This window comes from Taudactylus pleione, unplaced genomic scaffold, assembly GCF_031769625.1.
Source record: "Taudactylus pleione unplaced genomic scaffold, aTauple2 ptg000471l, whole genome shotgun sequence".
NCBI lineage: Eukaryota > Metazoa > Chordata > Amphibia > Anura > Myobatrachidae > Taudactylus > Taudactylus pleione.
In genome coordinates this window covers 4,657,775-4,678,287 of record NW_028284873.1, presented here as the reverse complement: position 1 = coordinate 4,678,287, position 20,513 = coordinate 4,657,775, and the positions used below count along the sequence as shown (strand labels likewise).

Sequence of the window (20,513 nt, the reverse complement as noted above, 5' to 3'; positions counted from 1 at the left end):
CAATCAATGTTTCTATCGATGGCCATCACTACTACATACCATAAAAATTGCTATTTTTATGGTATACAGCGATTAAAAAATATTTTTAATCTTTTAAAAAGCTGCTCCTGACCTAATTCAATCATAAAAAACCCCCGACCATTTCAGAGCGGTTTTTGGAAAAAGAATTTGTCAGTTAAGTGGTTAATATAAGGGCACGTCTGTGCCCTTAAAACAGGGGTCTTCAAACTTGGCCCTCCAGCTGCTGTGGAACTACACATCCCAGCATGCACTGCCACCTTTTTGATATAACAGCATGCTAAAACTATGTGCAGTGCATGCTGGGATGTGTAGTTCCACAGCATCTGGAGGGCCAAGTTTGAAGACCCCTGCCTTAAAATATATGTTATGGGTAGATAGATATATATATATACATATATATATACACTAGTAAATAAAGCATCTGTCGAGTCATTTCAGCATCTCTCCCTGTCCCCATTCCCTCTCTTTTCCTCCCACTCCTATCCCTCCATCCCTGGTGCTCTTCGAGGTGCGCGCATGCACGTGACATCAATTGTGCACAGCAAGCGCAGTGGGAGCTGGTGTGCATGTTAGGTTTCACGTGTACGTGCACTGCAATTAGGCAGTCATGCTAACGTGCTCGATGACCTAATATATATATATATATTAGGGATGTGCAGGCTCGGTTCTACTCGGTTCCGAACCGAACGGAACCGAGTAGAACCGAGCCTGCACATCCCTAATATATATATATATATATATATATATATAGATAGATTGTAAGCTCCCAGGAGCAGGGTCCTCCTCCCCACTGTCTCACAGCCTTATTCTCTAGCACTTCTATGACAGCCTTCACCTTCAGAGCTGTATTGTGTATGGAGAATTGTGTTGCTAATTGTTACTTGTGTTCTGTTTAGATTTTGGTTACTGTATTGTAATGTAATGTTCTGTGCACGCTTTACTGTATGTACGGCGCTGCGGACCACTTGTGGCGCCATATAAATAAAATGTAATAATATATATATATATATATATATATATATATTATATATATACACATACACACACACATATATTTAATTGTATAAAACTATTTTTTTCCAGAAATGTCCCAAAAATTGTTGATTTTTTTTATGATCACATGATGTAAAATAGCTATTTAACCCTTATTCAGTATGATATTATTAACAAATCTGCATTTTTGTTAATAAAATTGTTTGGTATAAATATAATACCTAAAACAACATTTAAAAGTTTTTTTGTATCCGCTAAGAACACATATATAAATATACTCAAACATGTAAATAGCTGAATTCAGTTTAGGGTGGAGTTCTGTCCTTTTCATATGCAAATTAACCATCCGTCCTGTAAATACATCCATGCATCTGTACATTGCAAAACATTTTCAGTAAATTTCCTGATAGTCTTATGACTTATAACAACCTATATGTGCTTACCTTTCGCTGATAAATTGATTTGCATTACAGGGTACAAAGGAAAAAGAGTGTAGGGCATAGACCACCACCTGGAGTGGGCCGTCCCAAACCTCAGGCCCGGGCTGTTGGCCCTCGCTGTAGAGCCATTTACCAGTACGTAGGACAAGATGTTGATGAACTCAGCTTTAATGTTAATGATGTCATTGATATTCTGTTGGAAGGTGAGTGATATTTTGGAGTGAAAATTTTTTTTCTTGCAAAAGTTACATTTATATGCCCTAAAACTTCACATTCACGAATTGATGCTGTTATTCCTATTGCTTTTGAATTATTAGTTTACTAACCTCTCCAAGGTGCAGGTTTATTATCGGGTCTTAGCATAGCATTCTTTATAATGGGTGCAGGGTGTGCGGGGCACATGGGCCCCTGGGTCCCGGGGGGCCCACACCGCACCCCTTCACCTATAGGTAAATATACTAACCCCTCTGCAGACTCCGGTGACCTGCAAAAAATCACTGGGAAAATTTTCCAGTGACCTGTGCATGGGCAGAAAAGATGTCCCTGGGAAAAAGGCGCAGCGCAATTATCCCAGAGACGCGCGCATGCGCAGTAAATTCTGGCATGAAGCCAGAATTTACAGCACTCCGTGCGCTGACAGAGGGGAGGGGGCCCAAACGGAGGCTGCACCCTAGCCCTCTCCTCTCTTAAAACGCCCTTGGGTCTTAGCCCCGATAATTATAATTTCTTATTGCTGCTATTCCGTAAGGAGCCCGTCCCTGCAGTGTGTAAACAGTGAAGGGATCGCTACCCTATATCTTCTGGAACAGGGCGCACTACTGCACATCTGTTAACCACACAAGTGCTAGTGGTGAGTGCTAGGGAGGGATCCTACATATCCCTTTCCTGGTACTTTTTGCTAAATGTAAAAATGTTATGCATATGTAAGTTATAGATATATACATTATTTATATAGAATGATGAATGGAACCCATTGTTACAATACCTGTAACAAATTTGTTATAGGTACTGCCCAATTTCACTTGCTTGCACCATTGCCACACTGCTCTGTAAAAAAATATAGGAACTTTCGGTGGTAAGAACTTGAAGTGGAAGCCTCATGACCCTTACCCAATGAAACACTGAATAAGGGCCTGATTCTGAGTCAGACATATCTCATGTAATGGGTGCAAATAGCGAGTTTCACCAAACAGAGCATGAGCAGAAGCAAATATATGCATTTCTGAGCATATCCGGCTGATTCTGAGTCAGACGGATCTTGGATGGAACTCTTTCCATTATATCAGCGTTCTAGGGCGGGAAATAGGAGACGACAATGCACTTGCCCTAAACTGTTCTGTCCTGTTGGAGCGGTGTGAGCATGTAGCTATACTTCTGTGCTATTCTGAGTCATGAGTACAGAGAAGGAAAGCCAATACTAATGATGACAGTTGCAGCTGCGGACAGAAAAACAAAGGGAGGAGTGGTTTCCCGCACACGGATCCTCACAGGTAGTATAACAGGCTTCCGTATCATCCTGCAAATCCAACCACTTGCGTCCGACTCAGAATCAGGTCCTGAATATCTACATAATAACATATAGTGATGTAATATTGCAATTGATTTCATTAGAAGAAATGCATAACTGTACCTTATGTTCACTGTTCCCTGTTCATTATAACAGTTTAGCTAGTGACCACAAGCTCTCCATAGAATGGATAGAATTAGTAACACTGACGGACACCTGCAGGTCATAACAAAATACTGATACGATGGAAAAAAACATCATAGCTCACTGTACACAACTTCCAATAATGGATAAAACCATGGTTGCCATCTATTGTAGAAATAACATCGTTCCTACCAATATCTTTTTAAAAAAAAGACAATTATGGCAAAATTATTAACCCACTGAGGTACCATTGTTTACTAAAGTTGTCTGATCATGATGCTGTCGAATAAATCACTTCCCATCTTCAAATGGAAAATCAGGACCAGTCCACACAAAACTGGACTGTTAGGGTTATGATAACACTGCTGTTCTCAATATACATGAAATCAGCCATGTACCATGCATATGTCTCCATACCTATCATTTCTTTTAACTGGGGCATAGGTAGAAATTATTTTAAGTTCTTCTCTATTGTCACATGATGGACTGTTTCTTCCCAGCCAACAGAGAACTGCAGCACACATTTAGCAATTTGACACTGTTCCTGATCAATGAATACATAATTTTTTTTTTATCACCATCATGATCATATTAACTTTACCCTCTGAATTTTAGATCCCTCGGGCTGGTGGAAAGGAAGATTTCACGGAAAGGAAGGATTGTTTCCTGGAAATTATGTTCAGAAAATATGATAGCATAAAATACTTCCCATAGAGATGAAGAAAAGGACCATACCCTTGTCTAGAAACAAATGTAATGTTGTATAAAGTTATATGAAAGCTTCTGAAAAAAATAAACATTATTTGTATACAATTCTGAAGCCATGTAAGTCAATATGTGTATGTATGTTTTCTTATCAAACCCTAGAACAAATCAAAGCATATCAGTACAAGCACTCTAAAAATTAGAGATCAGCGGGTTCGGATTTCCACCCCAAGTTTTTCCCGCAAAAAAATGGAACTCAGAAAGAGGCAAAACGTCATTTTTCATGGACAAACATCATCATTCCTAGACAAAAGTCCAGGAATGATGATATTTGTCCGTTTTTCCTCTTTCTGAGTCCCTTTTTTTGCGGGAAAAATCTGAACTTGGAGTACAAATCCGAACTAATCCGAACCCGCTCATCTCTACTAAAAATGAATGTGTGCTTGTGTACACCTTAAGCAAAGATTCAGCTGTGCTCTTAAAAGTCTAAAACAACGATAGTCATGCTTACAATTTATGTGGTCCTGGCCAATGTAAATAAGAATGCACTAAACTAGTTAACTGTTTCCACTAAATCATTTTGATGCACTTTTCCACACAACATATTCATTGGGAATTAAGTCAGTGGGGAGAGAAAATAAAAGTCTAGAAAATACATTATTATAATGGCTTGGATATGGTAGTTTTCTTTTCCTTTATTGATTTTACTGCGCTATATTTATTGTTCTTTTTTTATGTGGACGTGATAATACAAAATAAATTTGCCCTATACATTATTCTGGACACAATAATTCTATGGAAATCAGTGGAGATTGACTTTCCATCTACTAAGCTTATGTATAATGTACTGCAATAATTTTAGAGGATGAAATGCCTAGACTTTATATCTCCTTCTTTTTCATAGGTATTATTGTGGAGAAGTGGCCCCACTTGTGTAATATAGGGCTTCAGCCTGAGGCGTGCCTTTGATACATATCTATTTTTTAATATAGGAGACACAAACATATTGATAACACATATTGACATGAATTTAAGATCTCAGTCAGTCAGGACAATGGGCCTTTTATCTCACTCAACTGATCATCTTGGTGAAACCATGCTGCACTGCAGGTGGGGCAGATTTAAAATGTGCAGGGAGATTTAGATTTGGGAGGGAGGTGTCCAAACTGACATCTAAATTGCAGTGAAAAATAAAGATTTGTAGTATATGTGGGCTACATTCAAAAGCAGCAAGTATTTACACTGCATGCAAAAAAATTTATGTATTTGCACCCCCCCTTGCATTGCAATATAGGGCCTGATTCAGACCCGCTGGTGAGCGCTATGCGCTCACAAGCGGGTCGATGGCTGGGCAGTGCGCATGCGAGCCCCGCAGCTAGCGAGAAATCACTCGCTCCGGTGCTCCCAACAAAACGGGGCGGCTATCAATGTTGATCGGCAGCTTGCCCCATTTTGTAGGCGGGGAGGGGGGGTGGCTGGGCAAACGGAGGCGTTCCTGAACACCAACAACAGCAAAAAACCTTAAGTTTGACCACACCGCAGCTTATTTGGGTACTATGACTGCTGCTGCAGAAATGTTTATTCACCTTGTCTATATTCTGCAATGTTTTGTAAGGTGCTGCGGACCTGTTGTGGCGGTGCCATATAAATAAAGGATAATAATAATGATTGGCTGGCACAAAATAGTGTGTGTAGGCAATTACGTATTCTTAACAAATCATGTGTGCAAGGAACTACAATTTACTACCAACTCTCATGGAAAATACCTTTTTACATCAATTTGAATCAACTTTCAACACCACTCTTTGAGAAAATTGTAAGTCTCGATTTGCACTCTTCTCCTTGCTTGTTATTAGCAGTGTGTAGGGTGACCACAGATAGTAATAGCAGAGTGTACTGTCTCAAATATGCGTATCGGATTGTGCTTGGTGCAGCAGCCCTCCATATATGGAGTCAAACCCAGGTACACTTGTATTGGCCAATATGCTGAAGGTATCGTTTGTGTGACACCGGTGCTTGTGCTGGGGGTACCATGTGGTATGCTTAACAAGTTCTTAGATTTATTGTAATTTGACAGTAGAGCAAGTACCTTAAGACACAGGGATATCACAGGTGCAACAGCAGTAGATAACCTGTGGGGAATATAGTGCGCCAGGGCGGGAGCTGGGCGAATGCAACAGCAGATGATATCCCCAAAGTCCCTCTGTGGATCTGTGGTGGTATAGGGTACTTACAGTTAATGTTACTGGCCATACTGGCATGTATTCTGGTGAGAGCCTCTAGAGTCTGTCCTGTCTTCATGGACGCTGGGGAGTAAAGACAGGCCTAGAAGCACATGTCAGAGGTTGGGCGTCTCCTGACTGAGCTGCGCCAGGTCCTAGTGAGTGCTGGCTCAGCTTCACCTACAGTATGCTACAGTATGCAGGAGGGACAGCACCCTGTCTCTCAAGACTGCCTCATTACATTTGAACACATCACGAACATCACATCACATTTGAAGTCTCTTTCCTACAATGGAAGACAATGAGGGTTAGGCAAATACATTTTGCAAAACAAGGCATCATTGGATATATAAAAAACAAAGGAACAGGTACATCTGCACACATTAATATTGGATAGAGAACCCCATATTTTTATTAATTAGGGGGTGCAGTCAAGTGACAAAATAATATAACAAAACAAAAAACCTTCAATCAAGGATGCTGTAGAGTATTAAAAGTGTTGCAGCTGTGAGGGAGGTTTTTAATCCTCCTAATTGTATCACAAGGATACTAAGCAAAGAAATGGAGATGTACACAACGCTGAACCATAAAAAATGTCTTCAATACAGATGATATTTGCTACAAATATGTATATTTAATAAGCTCAATAAAAGAAGCATATATAAAAATGAACAGCAAGAGAAATAATTGGACCTGATTCAGAGGCGCTCGCAAAAAGCTAGCGCTCGCTCTGAATCAGGGCGGGTGCTGTTTTTTTTTAGGAGCGGCCTCCTGGCCGCTCGCATAGCTGTGGGTGACCACCCACAGCTATAGCAAGCGGCCATGATGATGGTCGCGACGGTCAAGACCATCAGGCTTGCGACGAGACCCTTGTGGTAGGATCTCGTTCATCGCAAGCCCCAGAGAGCTTTTGGCTCTAACAGAGCCGGAAGCTCTCCACTGACTTCACTCGTTATGTCAGTGGGGGTGCCCCCAAACGGCAAGCGTTCCCTCTGGAACACCTCCGTTTGGGCAGCCACCTCCCCAGCCCGCCCACCAAACGTGGCGAGCTGTCACTCAACATCGACAGCTCGCCCTCATTGGTGCGAGACCCGGAGCGACGGATTGCCGGTCGCTAGCCGTGTCTCGTGCATGCGCACGATGGAGCCAGCTCTGTCGTGCGCATGCACTGTGGGCCACCATCGACCCGGTTGCGAGCGCTCAGCGCTTGTGACTGGGTCTGAATCAGGCCCAGAGTTCAATAGCATGAAAGGATATAAATCAAGCCGCAGAGATTAATTGTAAAACAAATTATAACCAGCATGGGGAATCAGTCCTAATGAGCTGGAGTCCAGTGATTGTGTCCTCCGTAATGGAGGTCTCCTATTGTGCTTAGATGGTAAAGGACAAAGTCTCGATAGTAATAAGCTGGTGGATTGAAAAGTGATGGTGCCACAATCTTGTCCCACATATGGAGCTGAGAGATGTATTGTTGCTCTATGAGAGCTCTCACCATGAATTGTTAGTCCAGAAAAGGTGAGAGAAGCCGAATGCCCCCAACTCTGGACGTTGTAAATCAGTTGCTGCGGCTGGATCTGCGTGTAGCAGCACCAACAGTAGAATCCAGTGGAGGTGAAAACGGCTACACAGCGTGAAGCTCCGGACATGGCACACAGTGTTACAATCCAATAGTGCATCAGGTGAGGCAGAGTGGTATCGCCTGATGAACCAAATCCATGCGGCCGAAGAGGAATGTGTGATATCTCCTGTGGTGTTCAGACACAGAGCGGCAGTGTCAGACGCATTTCCCCGTGGCTCCTCCCACTGCTTCGTCAGAGGCATATGCCGCTTGCTACAGAATTGCAGAATAAGTAGGTCTTCTAATTGGAAAACGTGATTCAGTTGTAGCAACCTACTCAATTGTATCCACAATGTTAAGCTTGAATCAAAATCGACATAAAGTTGATACAAAATGTCAATGAACAGAGGACCATTCATATCTGCTAATAGAACAGAAGGGAATTTGTTTTGTTAGAAAGGAAATATGATAGTACATATGATAGTACATACAATAGTACATACAGATTATAAAAATAACTAACAACAATTCCCATTTAATTTATGGGATCATGTACAAACTACAGACATGTAAACACAGACATGTATAATTCATACATACTTATCTGTGTACATATAAATACACATTTAATTAGGACAATTGAATTGACAGAGAGAAAACCAAGGGGTCTATTTGTGGTACCCCAGAACCTGGGAGTACCTCATGTTGTGTACCCTTATATATGTGTTGCTGGACATTTGAATGTATTCATTGGTGACAGTGGACAATGTAGCCAGCTGCAGGAGCTGGCATGCGGCTGGAGAGACTGGACCTCCAATGCAAGAGAGAAACAGTGCCCCGTGACCAGAGGGGCTTGTACTGACAGTTGGGTGGCAGTTGTGTGCAGTTGGTAGGTGAGCTGTGAAGGGGAAGCTGCGCTGCGGAGGGCCACTGATGGAGCTGCTGGAGAGTGCCGGGAGCTCAGTGAACTGAGTGCTGGCAGCCATTAGAGCCTTCTGACCCGCCTCCCTTAGTTAGGAACAGCAGCCGGAGGTGTTCCTGGGTGGAACCACAGTTTGATGACAGTGACTGGAGGCTGTACCGGACCCTGCAGGCACAGAAAGGAGCCGTGGTTATCGCGGGGGGTAAGAGGCACACACTCTTCTACAACTACCCACTAACAGTGGCCCGCAGCTAGCTGGCAGCTACAGCCCTATGTATTGTGCCCAGCAATAACCTCCCCAGACACCAGTGCAGAAAAGGAGTTATAATTAATAGGTGTCTACAGCCTGAAACTTTATTACCTGCATAAGCCGCACAGAGCCTTAGACTTGGTCCTTGGGACTTGTGGGCAGGAGAGTCCCCGTAAGGAGCTGCAGGAGTTGCATATAATAAATCCCATCCGAGCAGCTCTGTGTGCAGTAGGAGAGGCAAAGCCATCTAACAAGCTGTCACAGTAATCCGTTTGTAGCAACAAGGTTGCAGCACTATTGACATTAACATTGTTGCAGAGTCTGTCAGCCAGGATTAAAAAGAGACAATTGCACTTAGGAGCAACGCAGCTTTTTCGCAGTGGAGCTATTTCTGCGTAAGCAGGATACAGTCAGAACTTTCAGCTAATAACCTGGGCAACGCAGTGTACACTCAGGAATATTTAATACTGTATTAATTCATGAACTAATAGCTTCTGGCCAGTAAAGCTTGGGGAAAATAATCTGCAAACTGAGAGACTAATTTAAGGACTGTTAGTTATTGTCTTACTGTTTAGTTACAGCGTTTAAGTTAATCTGTGGTAGGGAAAGTATTGCATGCATTAACCTCTTAAAACCAACTGGAGGAGAGGAATCCCTACCAATTGCGAGGGAGCTGTGTTCCTGAATAATAAAACCTGAATTGTTGTTTTTCTCGTGTGAACTGTAACTGTATCTGTTATTGTAATTGAACTTTTAACTTTTACTACGAAAGTGTTATCTTGTTCGCCGTGTGCGTCACTTATAAATTTATTGTAAAACTATTATCTATTGACATTGCATGATCTTATCTTATTTACTTGTTTGTCTCACATTAGCCCTTACCTCTCTGTATGAAAACCTAGAACCCATCCTTGATATTATCTGAGACTTTTTCGTGGTACCATGATTTACCAGGGTGTCACATATTTACTAAGCGGTGTTAGGAGTCAGAGTGAAAAGTGATAAGAAAGTGATAAGGTGCCTCCCAACTGTCATCTCACAGGCTGTGTTTGAAAAATGACAGTTGGGAGCTGATTGGCTGGCATCTTATCACTTTCTTATCACTTTTCACTCTGTCTCCTAACACTGCTTAGTAAATCGACCCCTAAATCTTAAATAAAACTGGATTAAAATCTAAAATGCTAGACATGAAGAATAACCAATTTATAAAATAGAATTAAGTTCAAAACTTTCATTAAGTCCTTCTGGATGAAGGGAGCCCAACCTAAACATCCAGAGAATTTCTTGTGTGCAGCGTTTCTAGAATCTCATCCCCCCTCTGTTATTGGGGGGAATAGTTTCTAAACACACCAACCTGAGGCAATTGGAATCTGCATTATGAACTTCACTAAAATGCCTGGATACACTGTGTTTCTGATATTGGTTTATGATGTTTCTGTGTCCTCGTGGTCAGACCCACATAAACCAAATTACAGTCGTATTTTAACATATATATGATATATTTAGAGTCACAAAAAAATATAAACATTTTTCAAGATACCAAGAGATATTGTGGCACACAATATTTTTTATTACAATAAAAAAATCAATCTTTATTAGGTATGCAGTAAAATGTCCCAATTTGGAACAACATTCAGCGAAATATAGGTTGAAAGACAGGTAAGTGTATAATAGGTTGAAAATGTGAAATAAAATTGAAACATATCCCTGCTGTGTGTCCTCATTATTATTACTATTTTCATGAATATCTATGTATAGTTCTTTAGAGTTCTGGATTAAATGTTTGACTATCTTGATTTGTGATGGTGATAATTTCTATGTCAAATTACACCATGTTGATAAGATCCCACATATTGGGGCATTTAGATAAATATTGTAAGGTTATAATTCCTTACATAGGTAGTGATTTTCAATTGGTAGATGTCATTCCATATCCATTATTTCTTAATAGACATATACTGTATACGTATATTTTAGGTAGTGTGTCACTTTAGCTCATACCTCCAATTCCTGGAATTAAAAATAATAATAAAAAATCTTAATTTAAACCAGTTAAAAGATACATATAATAAAATGATGAATGATGTCCTTTCTCTGTAATGTGCAGTGGGAGCACACGATCCCCAGGGGTGTAGCGTCGGTGGGGATGGTGAAGCCTGTGCTCCGGGTGCCATAGGGAACAGGGGGTGCCACCATGGACAGACTGGCCATGATTTTATATTCCACAATTCTAGTGATTCCCACACATCACAGTTAAGGTAAGTTTATTCCTACTCAAAGCTCCAAGTAAGTGTAAGTGTTTAATGTTTGTGTCTGTTTCCATTTACCCCTCTGACCTCCCCCCACCTACTTCTTCCATTTGCTCATACTACTCACCTTTCTGTTGTACCCCTCACCACACTCTTTCCTGCACCCTAGTCACTCCATTTTTCCTGCACTTCTACTATTTTTAAACCATACCTTCTTCCTCCTCATCTGCTGTAGTCACTGGTGTCCTGCTGTTGCCGATCAGAAGTGACATATGCAGGATCCTGAGCAGAGCTATAACTAGCCTTTTTGGTGCCCTGGGCCAGAAAAAGCATTGGTGCCACCTTTCTCCCCCCCCCCTTCCCCCTTTTCAATTAGAGACATAAGATGCAAGTACAAAACAAGTGGAGTGGTCTCATGGATAAGGGCCATGACAAATTTGATTTGTCCCATAGGTAATGATTCCGTTGTACCACTGTTGTCACGTCTGAGGTTTGAATTTGATCGGAACAGGCGTGGGAGGCGTGGATGAAACTGGGTGGCTTGAGCCAGGACTTCCTCATGTATGATGTGAGGAGTTATATAAACTGTAGAGGATGATGGGCCAGAAGGCGAGGACAGTAAAGTAAATATCTTTATTGAACAGCAGGTTCGAATGGGAACTGGATATATGACACAGACAGAATCGGATTTGGCTGGATTTGAGATTGGATTGAGAGCTGGATCAGTTTGAGACCGATATTGAGGAATTGAAGAACTTGATAAGTTTAAGTCCGATTATGATGAATTGCAGTTCTAGATCATGTTGAGACCTATGATAATGAATTGCAGTACTGGATTGGTTTGGGACCAATGTTGAATATATTGGATGAAACCGATGATTGGAGTATCAGATGGGACTGATGGTTGGAGGTATTGGCTAGAACCGATGATGGTAGAAATGAGCAAGTCTTTGTGGCAAACCCAGACTGGAGTGTTAGATGGAATGGAGACTTGTAACCAGACTTAAGGGTATATTAAGTTACAGATCCGTGCTGAGCTCCCAGGTACTTTGTATCTGAACAGTTCCAGTCCGTGTGATTCCAGTCTAAGGGGTATATTTACTAAAGTGAGAGTGTTTAGAAGTGGAGATGTTGCCCATAGCAACCAATCAGATTCTAGCTATTATCTTTTAGAAGGTGCTAGTTAAATGTTAAGTAGAATCTGATTGGTTGCTATGGACAACATCTCCATTTCTAAAAACTCTCACTTTAGTAAATATACCCCTTAGAACTGGAATCACATGGACTGGAACTGTTCAGATACAAAGTACCTGGGAGCTCAGCATAGAGCTGTAACTTCAGCAGAAGTGAAGTTGTACTGGTAACAGCACAGGCTGGGAGTGATGTACAGCATGAGCGGGCCTCCTTCACGGGTGGCCCCAGGATACCTCTTGGGTTTTCGTGGAAACTTGGCATGGAATGCTCGGATCAACTGAAGATTATGGACATCAGAGGCAAAAGTCCAAGAACATTTCTCTGGACCGTAGCTCTTCTAGTCTATCAAGTATTGGAGATGTCCATAACGGATTCTAGAGTACAGAATCTTTGCCACTTTGTATTCGACTCCACAATGAGTCTGGACTTTGGGTGCCTTTGGAAGTGCTGAATGAAACCGGTTGAGTATGAGTGGTTTCAATAAAGAAATATGGAAGGAATTTGGTATCCTCTGGAAGGGTGGGAGCTTGATTTTGAATGAAGCCAGGTTGATGACATGCTCAATGGCGAATGGCCCAATGAAGCGGGGCACAAATTTCATGGATGGAACTCTTAACTGCATGTTTCGTGTAGAGAGACAAACTCGATCTCCATGCTTGAGACTGGAAACTGCTCTCCTGTTGTACTGCTCAGAAGTCTTTACCAGTGAGGAGAGAATCTCTTTCCAAATCTTGGAAAAGTGCTGCAAGGTGTGGTCAGCAGCTGGAACCTGTGAGGCAGGAAGAGGCTGAAACTCAGGAAGTCAAGGGTGAAGGCCATAAAACATCTCATCGGCCAGAGAGGGGAGCGTTAACTCCCCCCTCTGGCGCTACCTGCTAGAGACAGCAGCGCATCAGCCTAGTGCTGATGCACTGTGTCTCTCTCCCGGCCGGCTCCATTGAGCATGCGCGAGATCCCCGCGTGGAGCCCTGGAGCCGGTAGCCGCAGCAGCAGGGACAGCACTGTCCCTGCTGTGGGGATAGGCTAGCGCCAGGCTGTAGCTGTCGATAACGACAGCTACAGCCGGCCGAACGGTCAGACGATCTGACCGTTCGTACATAGCCCAGGCTACCGGCGCTGCTATCTTGTAGATAGCAGCGCCGATAATGACAGGGGCGCATAGTGCCCCTGTCATTTACCGCCCAGACCCCCGTTCATACATCGGGGAGAAGCGGTATCAGCGCACATAACGTGCGCTGATACCGGTTCTGGGCTTCGTACATCTACCCCAATCTCTGCTGGCTTTCCTTCTTGGGAATTGGGACGTGAGACTATCACGGTATATATACCAATTGTGACATTCTGTAACAGGAGGTCTCACAGTTATCTATTTTCATTAGGAAGGAATTTAATCATTTGTGTACTCACTTTACCTGCAAACCCTTTTTTGAATCGGGACTATGAATATATTCCTTTTCATTTATTCATTGGTACACTAATACAATATTTTATATGTTGATTGTACATTTACAAATACAGGAACTGCAGTTCTATTTTTATATGTATTTTATTATAAATAAATAATTGGTATTAATAAAGTTTTGAATATTGAATTGTGTTTTTAGTGTACATTAGCGCAGACATTCTTTTTTTACTTGTGTCTCCCCTGAACCCTGGCTATAATGGCATAACAGGCCCATCATTGACCAGCAACCATTGCAGCAGACACATCAGCCCCACACCTGGTCCTTACACAGCGCACTGCCGGGACATGTGTTGGATCAACAGGCAGAGTGAGTCACTATTGGACTAGTGCTGGGAGGAGACCTGTTCCCCATTCATCTCTGGAGGAATTATCAGAAGCCACTGAGGTTGCAGACTGAGCGGCTTATACTGAGGGAGGACAGTGAGTACTGTTGAGCACACAAACATGCTGAGTCTCCAGTACATCCCTGAATTTATTATCACTCCATTTCATCTGCTGTTCAGGTTGGAGTGCATTTTTACCAGATACAAGTGTTACATTATCGTTTATTCCTGGCACAGTTGCTACTTATTGCTACAGTAATTTAGAACTCCAGCTACTATTCTGCTGCTCGTAGAACTGTTACTGTGCACAGATTTCAGTCATCCTATTTGGAGAGGATTATCTGCACTCCACACTTTAGGGATATTGGAGATCACTACCCACTGGCTGTTTTTTGATGCTGACTCTTATATATTTATTTATTTGGTTCATTTAATTTTATTTCATTGCATTTATTCATTGCTTATGTACATGTTTACTATTTGTATTGTAATACTCCCCTTTTAGGAATTCCATTAAGGGATTATTAATACTGTTTTTAAGTATTTAGTAAATTATTTTTATATCATCTGCTGTGGGACATTAGCGCCATCTATCAATTGCTTGTGTTTCTATAATGTTTAAACATGTAATCTTTATTTTATAACGTAAAATAATTACATCCCCACCCTATCCCCCCGAGTATGCTGAATGCAGAATCACAATTATTTTGAAGTTGCACTTGTGCAGGACCCATAATGTGACGCGTGCAGCCTTGCAATTGCCGTCCTTGATGAATCTGCCCCATAGTCAATACATACTCACATATAAAATATACAAATCTAACTTATAATAATGTCACAACACATCTTATATATAAAGCTACTGTTTTCATTTTTTTTTAACCAAAAAAAAACAACTTTTAACAGACCCCAACATCTCCACAAGACTTTGACGCAAATGGAGCACTTCTGCCGGAAGAGCCACATCCCTGTCATGCCTCTGTTGTTCTGCGTCTGAAATAAAAAAAACAGATAATAAAACATTAGATTGTGCACACTATATTAGCATCATGTTGCTTAAGCCAAAATAATACATTTTGTAGGTGACTAGCAGGAGCACCGTTGTCAACAATTATCAAAACTTCTTGTGATCTTTGCAATTAAATGATAAATGAGGGCCTTACAATAAAATTAGGACTTGACTAAAGACTAATGCAGAGATGTAAGTTCATCTCAGGATATATTATATATACACATTAAAAACTTGTACAGAATGCTTCCTGCATTCTACCTTACAGACCAGCCAACCTGCAGTGTGATTGACAAGCTGCCTTGTAAGGGCCCTACTTGGGACCCATTTATGCAAATGGAGGTGTGATGGCTCCATTTTCAATAGGCATTTACATCGGAGATGGATTTGCCCAGCGGTTTGTGTGTGGCAGTACAAATCCGTCCTTATCTGAATAAGGCCCTAAGCTAGACCTTACATCACCATATATTTTTCAATATCACTGCAGCAAATACAAACAAACAATAAAAAACATTTTAAAGTCACACTGCTTTACTATGTACCTTGAGGCACATCTTCAGCCAAATCTGGTATGCCACTCTCTGAAGGGCCTCGGGTGGATGATGCAGCATAATTAGACCCAGAGGACGGGGAGTCACCAGGTGGAGTTTCGAGGGAAGTTGGTTAGGGGAGGGAAGTTGGTTACGGGAGGGAAGTTGGTTACGGGAGGGAAGTTGGATAGGGGAGGGAAGTTGGTTACGGGAGGGAAGTTGGTTAGGGGAGGGAAGTTGGTTACGGGAGGGAAGTTGGTTAGGGGAGGGAAGTTGGTTACGGGAGGGAAGTTGGTTAGGGGAGGGAAGTTGGTTACGGGAGGGAAGTTGGTTACGGGAGGGAAGTTGGTTACGGGAGGGAAGTTGGTTAGGGGAGGGAAGTTGGTTACGAGAGGGAAGTTGGTTAGGGGAGGGAAGTTGGTTAAGGGAGGGAAGTTGGTTAGGGGAGGGAAGTTGGTTACGGGAGGGAAGTTGGTTAGGGGAGGGAAGTTGGTTACGTGAGGGAAGTTGGTTAGAGGAGGAAAGTTGGTTACGGGAGGGAAGTTGGTTAGGGGAGGGAAGTTGGTTACGGGAGGGAAGTTGGTTAGGGGAGGGAAGTTGGTTAGGGGATGGAGGTTGGTCAGGGGAGGCTGAGTGTGGAGGGGATGATGAGTGGGCAGGGGAGTGTGACATTTCAGGGGAGGGGGAGATGGGTACCGCCGGTCTTTTTATCCTCCTCTGGTGAAGTCCTCACTGCAGTCCTTGGAAATAAAGATTATTTATAACTAAAATTAAGACCCCATTGGACATAATTAAAGGTACATAAAACATTTTTGAAGGTTTTTTCAGAATCACATATACAAACATAATATATTTTTAAATATATAATTATATATCTATAAAGATATTGACAAAATATTAATACATACAGACATATCTAGGTATGCACAAATATGTTTATTTCAAATGTAACATATAATAGAACACATACTATAACTCATACATACACACATATACAATTAAGCAATGTCTAATCTATTATTACTATAAGCCTAATATAGTTGACATTAATGTGTTCAGACACAAAATGTACTTGTACACCACATCCATGAAAAACAAAATGGCCACATAACAAAAGCAAATGGAAGAATGAGACTAACAGACAGATGTAACAGTACAATTCTGAAAACAATACCATGCAAAAGTGCCCATGAGGTGTGTGCAAACATCGTCAGAATAGCATACCAACATGCATACACAATTGTTTGCAAACTTATTTCTTAAAATGAGTGCCCGCAAGAAGGCCAGAAGGTCAGGCTGTCGTTGTTGCAGATCTGACCACCTGCGTTCCAGTTGAACGATTGTGCGTCTGCACCCCAGTTTGCCTCAGTCGCATCTTGCCCCCGCCGTCGGTCCATTACCTCAATGAGGATGCGGAGTTCCTGGTGACTAAAACATGCGGATCTCATGATGGCAATGGAGATTATTTCAATATGCATACTTTATAAAGACTCTGGAGGATTCTGATTGGCTGCCTACATAAAAATGGTTGCTTTGAATATATCTCTGGCTATATTTTTTAACCAATGTACACACCATTTACATGACATTACTAATAACACTCTACAGGTGTCTTGCCAGATGCCATTGCAGTCATGCGCATGTGCGCAGATCTCTTTGGCAAACGACTCTTCTGCCTAGGGAGTGGTTTTATAGGCATTTCATTGCGTATGTGATGCATACGTGCGCAATTAGATAATTTAAATTTTTTAACCTGTGCACATGTGTATATACAATGGATGTGTTCAAATAATTTAGATGTGTTATTGCAATATTGTATAGGATAATTAGTAAAATAACATTTGTCTTGCCATATATTTAATTTAGATGGAGTGACCCTCGCAGCCAACTTATAGTGCATACACACGGTACGATACGGATCTTTTTTTAACTTGGTCCTACAATGAAATATGGACAATATTGCCTCTTTGAACCTCCTCTCTGATTTTCTAAGACCTGGTACTCGTATCTTGTCATCACATATTGGGTCTGATTACGTTGTGCCAGACACATTTGGATGGAATTATTTTGTAGGAGGAAGTGGATTTGGACATTTGGTGCAGCCACAGTAGCAGAATCAGCACTATCACACATCTGCAAGTGTGTCCCCTTCCAAATTCTTCCAGAAATGCACAAGATTAAAATGCAGGAATTAGATTTTTAAATTTTTAATCTAAATTTAATTTTGCACTGTGTAATGGACCCCACATACGGTCATATCAGACAATGATCAGATATCGTTGTCTGTTCGTCCTACATGTGCTGGATGATAATTATCGAACATCCAGCACAAGCACCATTCCCCTAACTACTATTACGACCCTCGATCAACGATCGAGGGTCCCTATAGTAACCAGGCTAACCTGGTCGATATCGACCAGGTTGGCCTGCATGCACGGGTGATAGTCGATATCGATATCGACCATAAATGCCCGCACATCGTTTGGTCATTTGAGGGTACCAAAAAAGGGCAATTAAAATGATCAAATGATAAACGATATCGTTATCGTTTCAATCGTCCTTTAAATCTGAACGTGTGTATGCACCATTAGTTATTGTCAATTTCTGATAGACTTTTTTGAAAAAAAAAAAAAAAATCTGATATGTCTATGTTTAATATTTTAACCCTTAACAAAAAGAAAAACACTAAAAAATATTTAACTATTATGTATGCATTACATTTAATATAGACAAATTAACAAGTGTTTTTTTACAATGTGTTTTGGGTAAACATGTCTGCTGCAATACATTATAACACACTACATTATAACCATATATAAATCACAGTTTGTAAACAATTATACTTTGAATAAGACTGAAGGTATACATGTAAAGTAATTCAATGAAAAATACATGTTTAAATGACTAAATAATAGTTATGAGTATTATTTTACTAGCATGTTTAGTATGCAATGTGATTTTAACAGAGCTAAAACATCGGTTACATCGAGTAACATCAAACCCATAGGCAGCAATTGCACAAGCTCATACTTTGAGGTCCCCATACATCTGCGACGGATCGCCGCGATGTTGCGATGGGATCAGAAACGCCAATCCACCAGTCGGAAAGGTAGACCAGCAGCCATCGATGTTCTGCAATCCGTCGCAGGATCGGTCAAATTCAACATCTTAAATTTCACCGATCTGCCAATCACGGTAATTTTTTGCAATGCCGGGCTGCAAGATCGCTACATTGTGACGATCCGTAGCAGATGTATGGGGGCCTTTACTCAGGAATTGCTAACAGCCATGCATGCTATGAGACCTCACACTCCTTAGGTCATCGCAGTGGCTAATTTATGCATGCCCCTGCAACGGCGTTGAACGCACTGGCACGCCTGTGTTCGCCTGACCACTCCCCGTAACCACCAACAAATGGTACTTCCTGTCAATCACTCTGCTTAGGGTCTGCGTGGGCTCTGCAATCGCAGTTCCATTAACAATTGTTAGTTCGGGCACGCGCACTGCAATGCATACGCAGAACGCAACAATCGACCGATTGCATGCGTATAAGCAACTGCGTTCCTTACTGAATCAGGTCCTCAGTCAATTTGATTTATTCATTCATTAATTGATTCAACAAATTGACTAATTTATAGAAATTTTTTTACAAACGGTGTATAGTAAATAAAAGTTGTATACCTGTAAAAATAGAGTTCTATTGTTGGATAGACAAAAATGATTGCAGAAACAAGACTGTAGTAGGGAAGATCTAGCTACATTTCCATGGGTTAATAAATATCATTCTGCTTCACATATTATCAGCAAAACGGCCAAGAAGCTCTGGCCCATAGTACAATCAGATGAAGTGGTTCATGTGTCTGATTATAAATTAATGCCTTGTTATTCCAGGGGCAGCAATCTAGGACTATGTATCAAAGCTTGATGTGAGATAAAATTGTGAAAAATATATCACCAACCAATCAGCTCCAAACTATCATTTCTTAACACAGCCTGCAAAATGTAAGTTAGAAGCTGATTGGTTGGAGATATATATCTCACAATATAATCTCACATCAAGCTTTGATACATATGCCCCTAATACTGCTTATACACCAAAGGGCCTGATTCAGAGCTGAACGCTCTGACCAGAGCGCTCGCTCTGAATCAGGGCCCTCCTACCTGTTTTGGGAGCATCCTCATGGACGCTCGCATAAGCTGTGGGTTACCACCCACAGCTTATGCGAGCGTCCATGATGATGGTCGCGATGGTCAAGACCATCGCGACCATCGGGCTTGCGACGGAGACCCTGCGGTAGGGTCTCGCTGCCGCAAGCCCTGGAGTGATTTTGGCTCTATCAGAGCCAAAATCACTCCCACTGACATCACTAGTGATGTCAGTGGGGCCGGCTTGAGATGTCTGTCTGGCAAGCACGCCCCCGGCATGCCCACCAAAGGGGGCGTGCTGTCAATCAACATCGACAGCACGCCCTCTTTGGTGCGAGACCCGGAGCGGCGGAGAGCCCGTCGCTATCCGGGTCTCGCGCATGCGCACGACGGAGCTCCCTCCGTCGTGCGCATGCGCAGTGGGGCAACATCGACCCGTTTGCGAGCATCCATTGTTTGCGAACGGGTCTGAATGACCCCCAAAGTCCCAGGCCAGACTTGGGTTTTGGGACATAGGACCTGATTCAGACCGGCTTGCAAGGCTGCATTCGCATGCAGCCTGCCGATGTTTGCATTCTGCGCATGTGTACGCATTGCAGTGCACGTGTGCGAACTAGTCCATGTGATCGTGAAGCGTTCGCTCGCTGCGCATTGGCAACTCACTAGAATGAGTGACATACCGTTTGTGAGTGGTGACAGGGGTTGGTCGATGGAAATGGGGCAGGTGTGCCTGTGCATCTTAACGCCGTTTAAGAGGCGTGCATAATTAAGACACAGCGTCATTGTACACATCACATGGTTGAAATTCACACTGAAGCACTCGCAGTGCTTGTGG

At 42.1% G+C, this 20,513-nt stretch overlaps 1 protein-coding gene across 1 annotated transcript in view; it reads left to right on the top strand.

The window, feature by feature from the left end:
- MYO1F (myosin IF) overlaps positions 1 to 3,879 on the top strand; it is a 312,887-nt gene extending 309,008 nt beyond the window's left edge. The window contains exons 27-28 of the mRNA XM_088448915.1: positions 1,488 to 1,657; positions 3,721 to 3,879. Coding sequence (XP_088305041.1) covers positions 1,488 to 1,657; positions 3,721 to 3,797 — 247 coding nt within the window. The 3' untranslated portion in view covers positions 3,798 to 3,879. The remainder of the gene's footprint in view (positions 1 to 1,487; positions 1,658 to 3,720) is intronic.
- Positions 3,880 to 20,513: the final 16,634 nt, after the last annotated feature.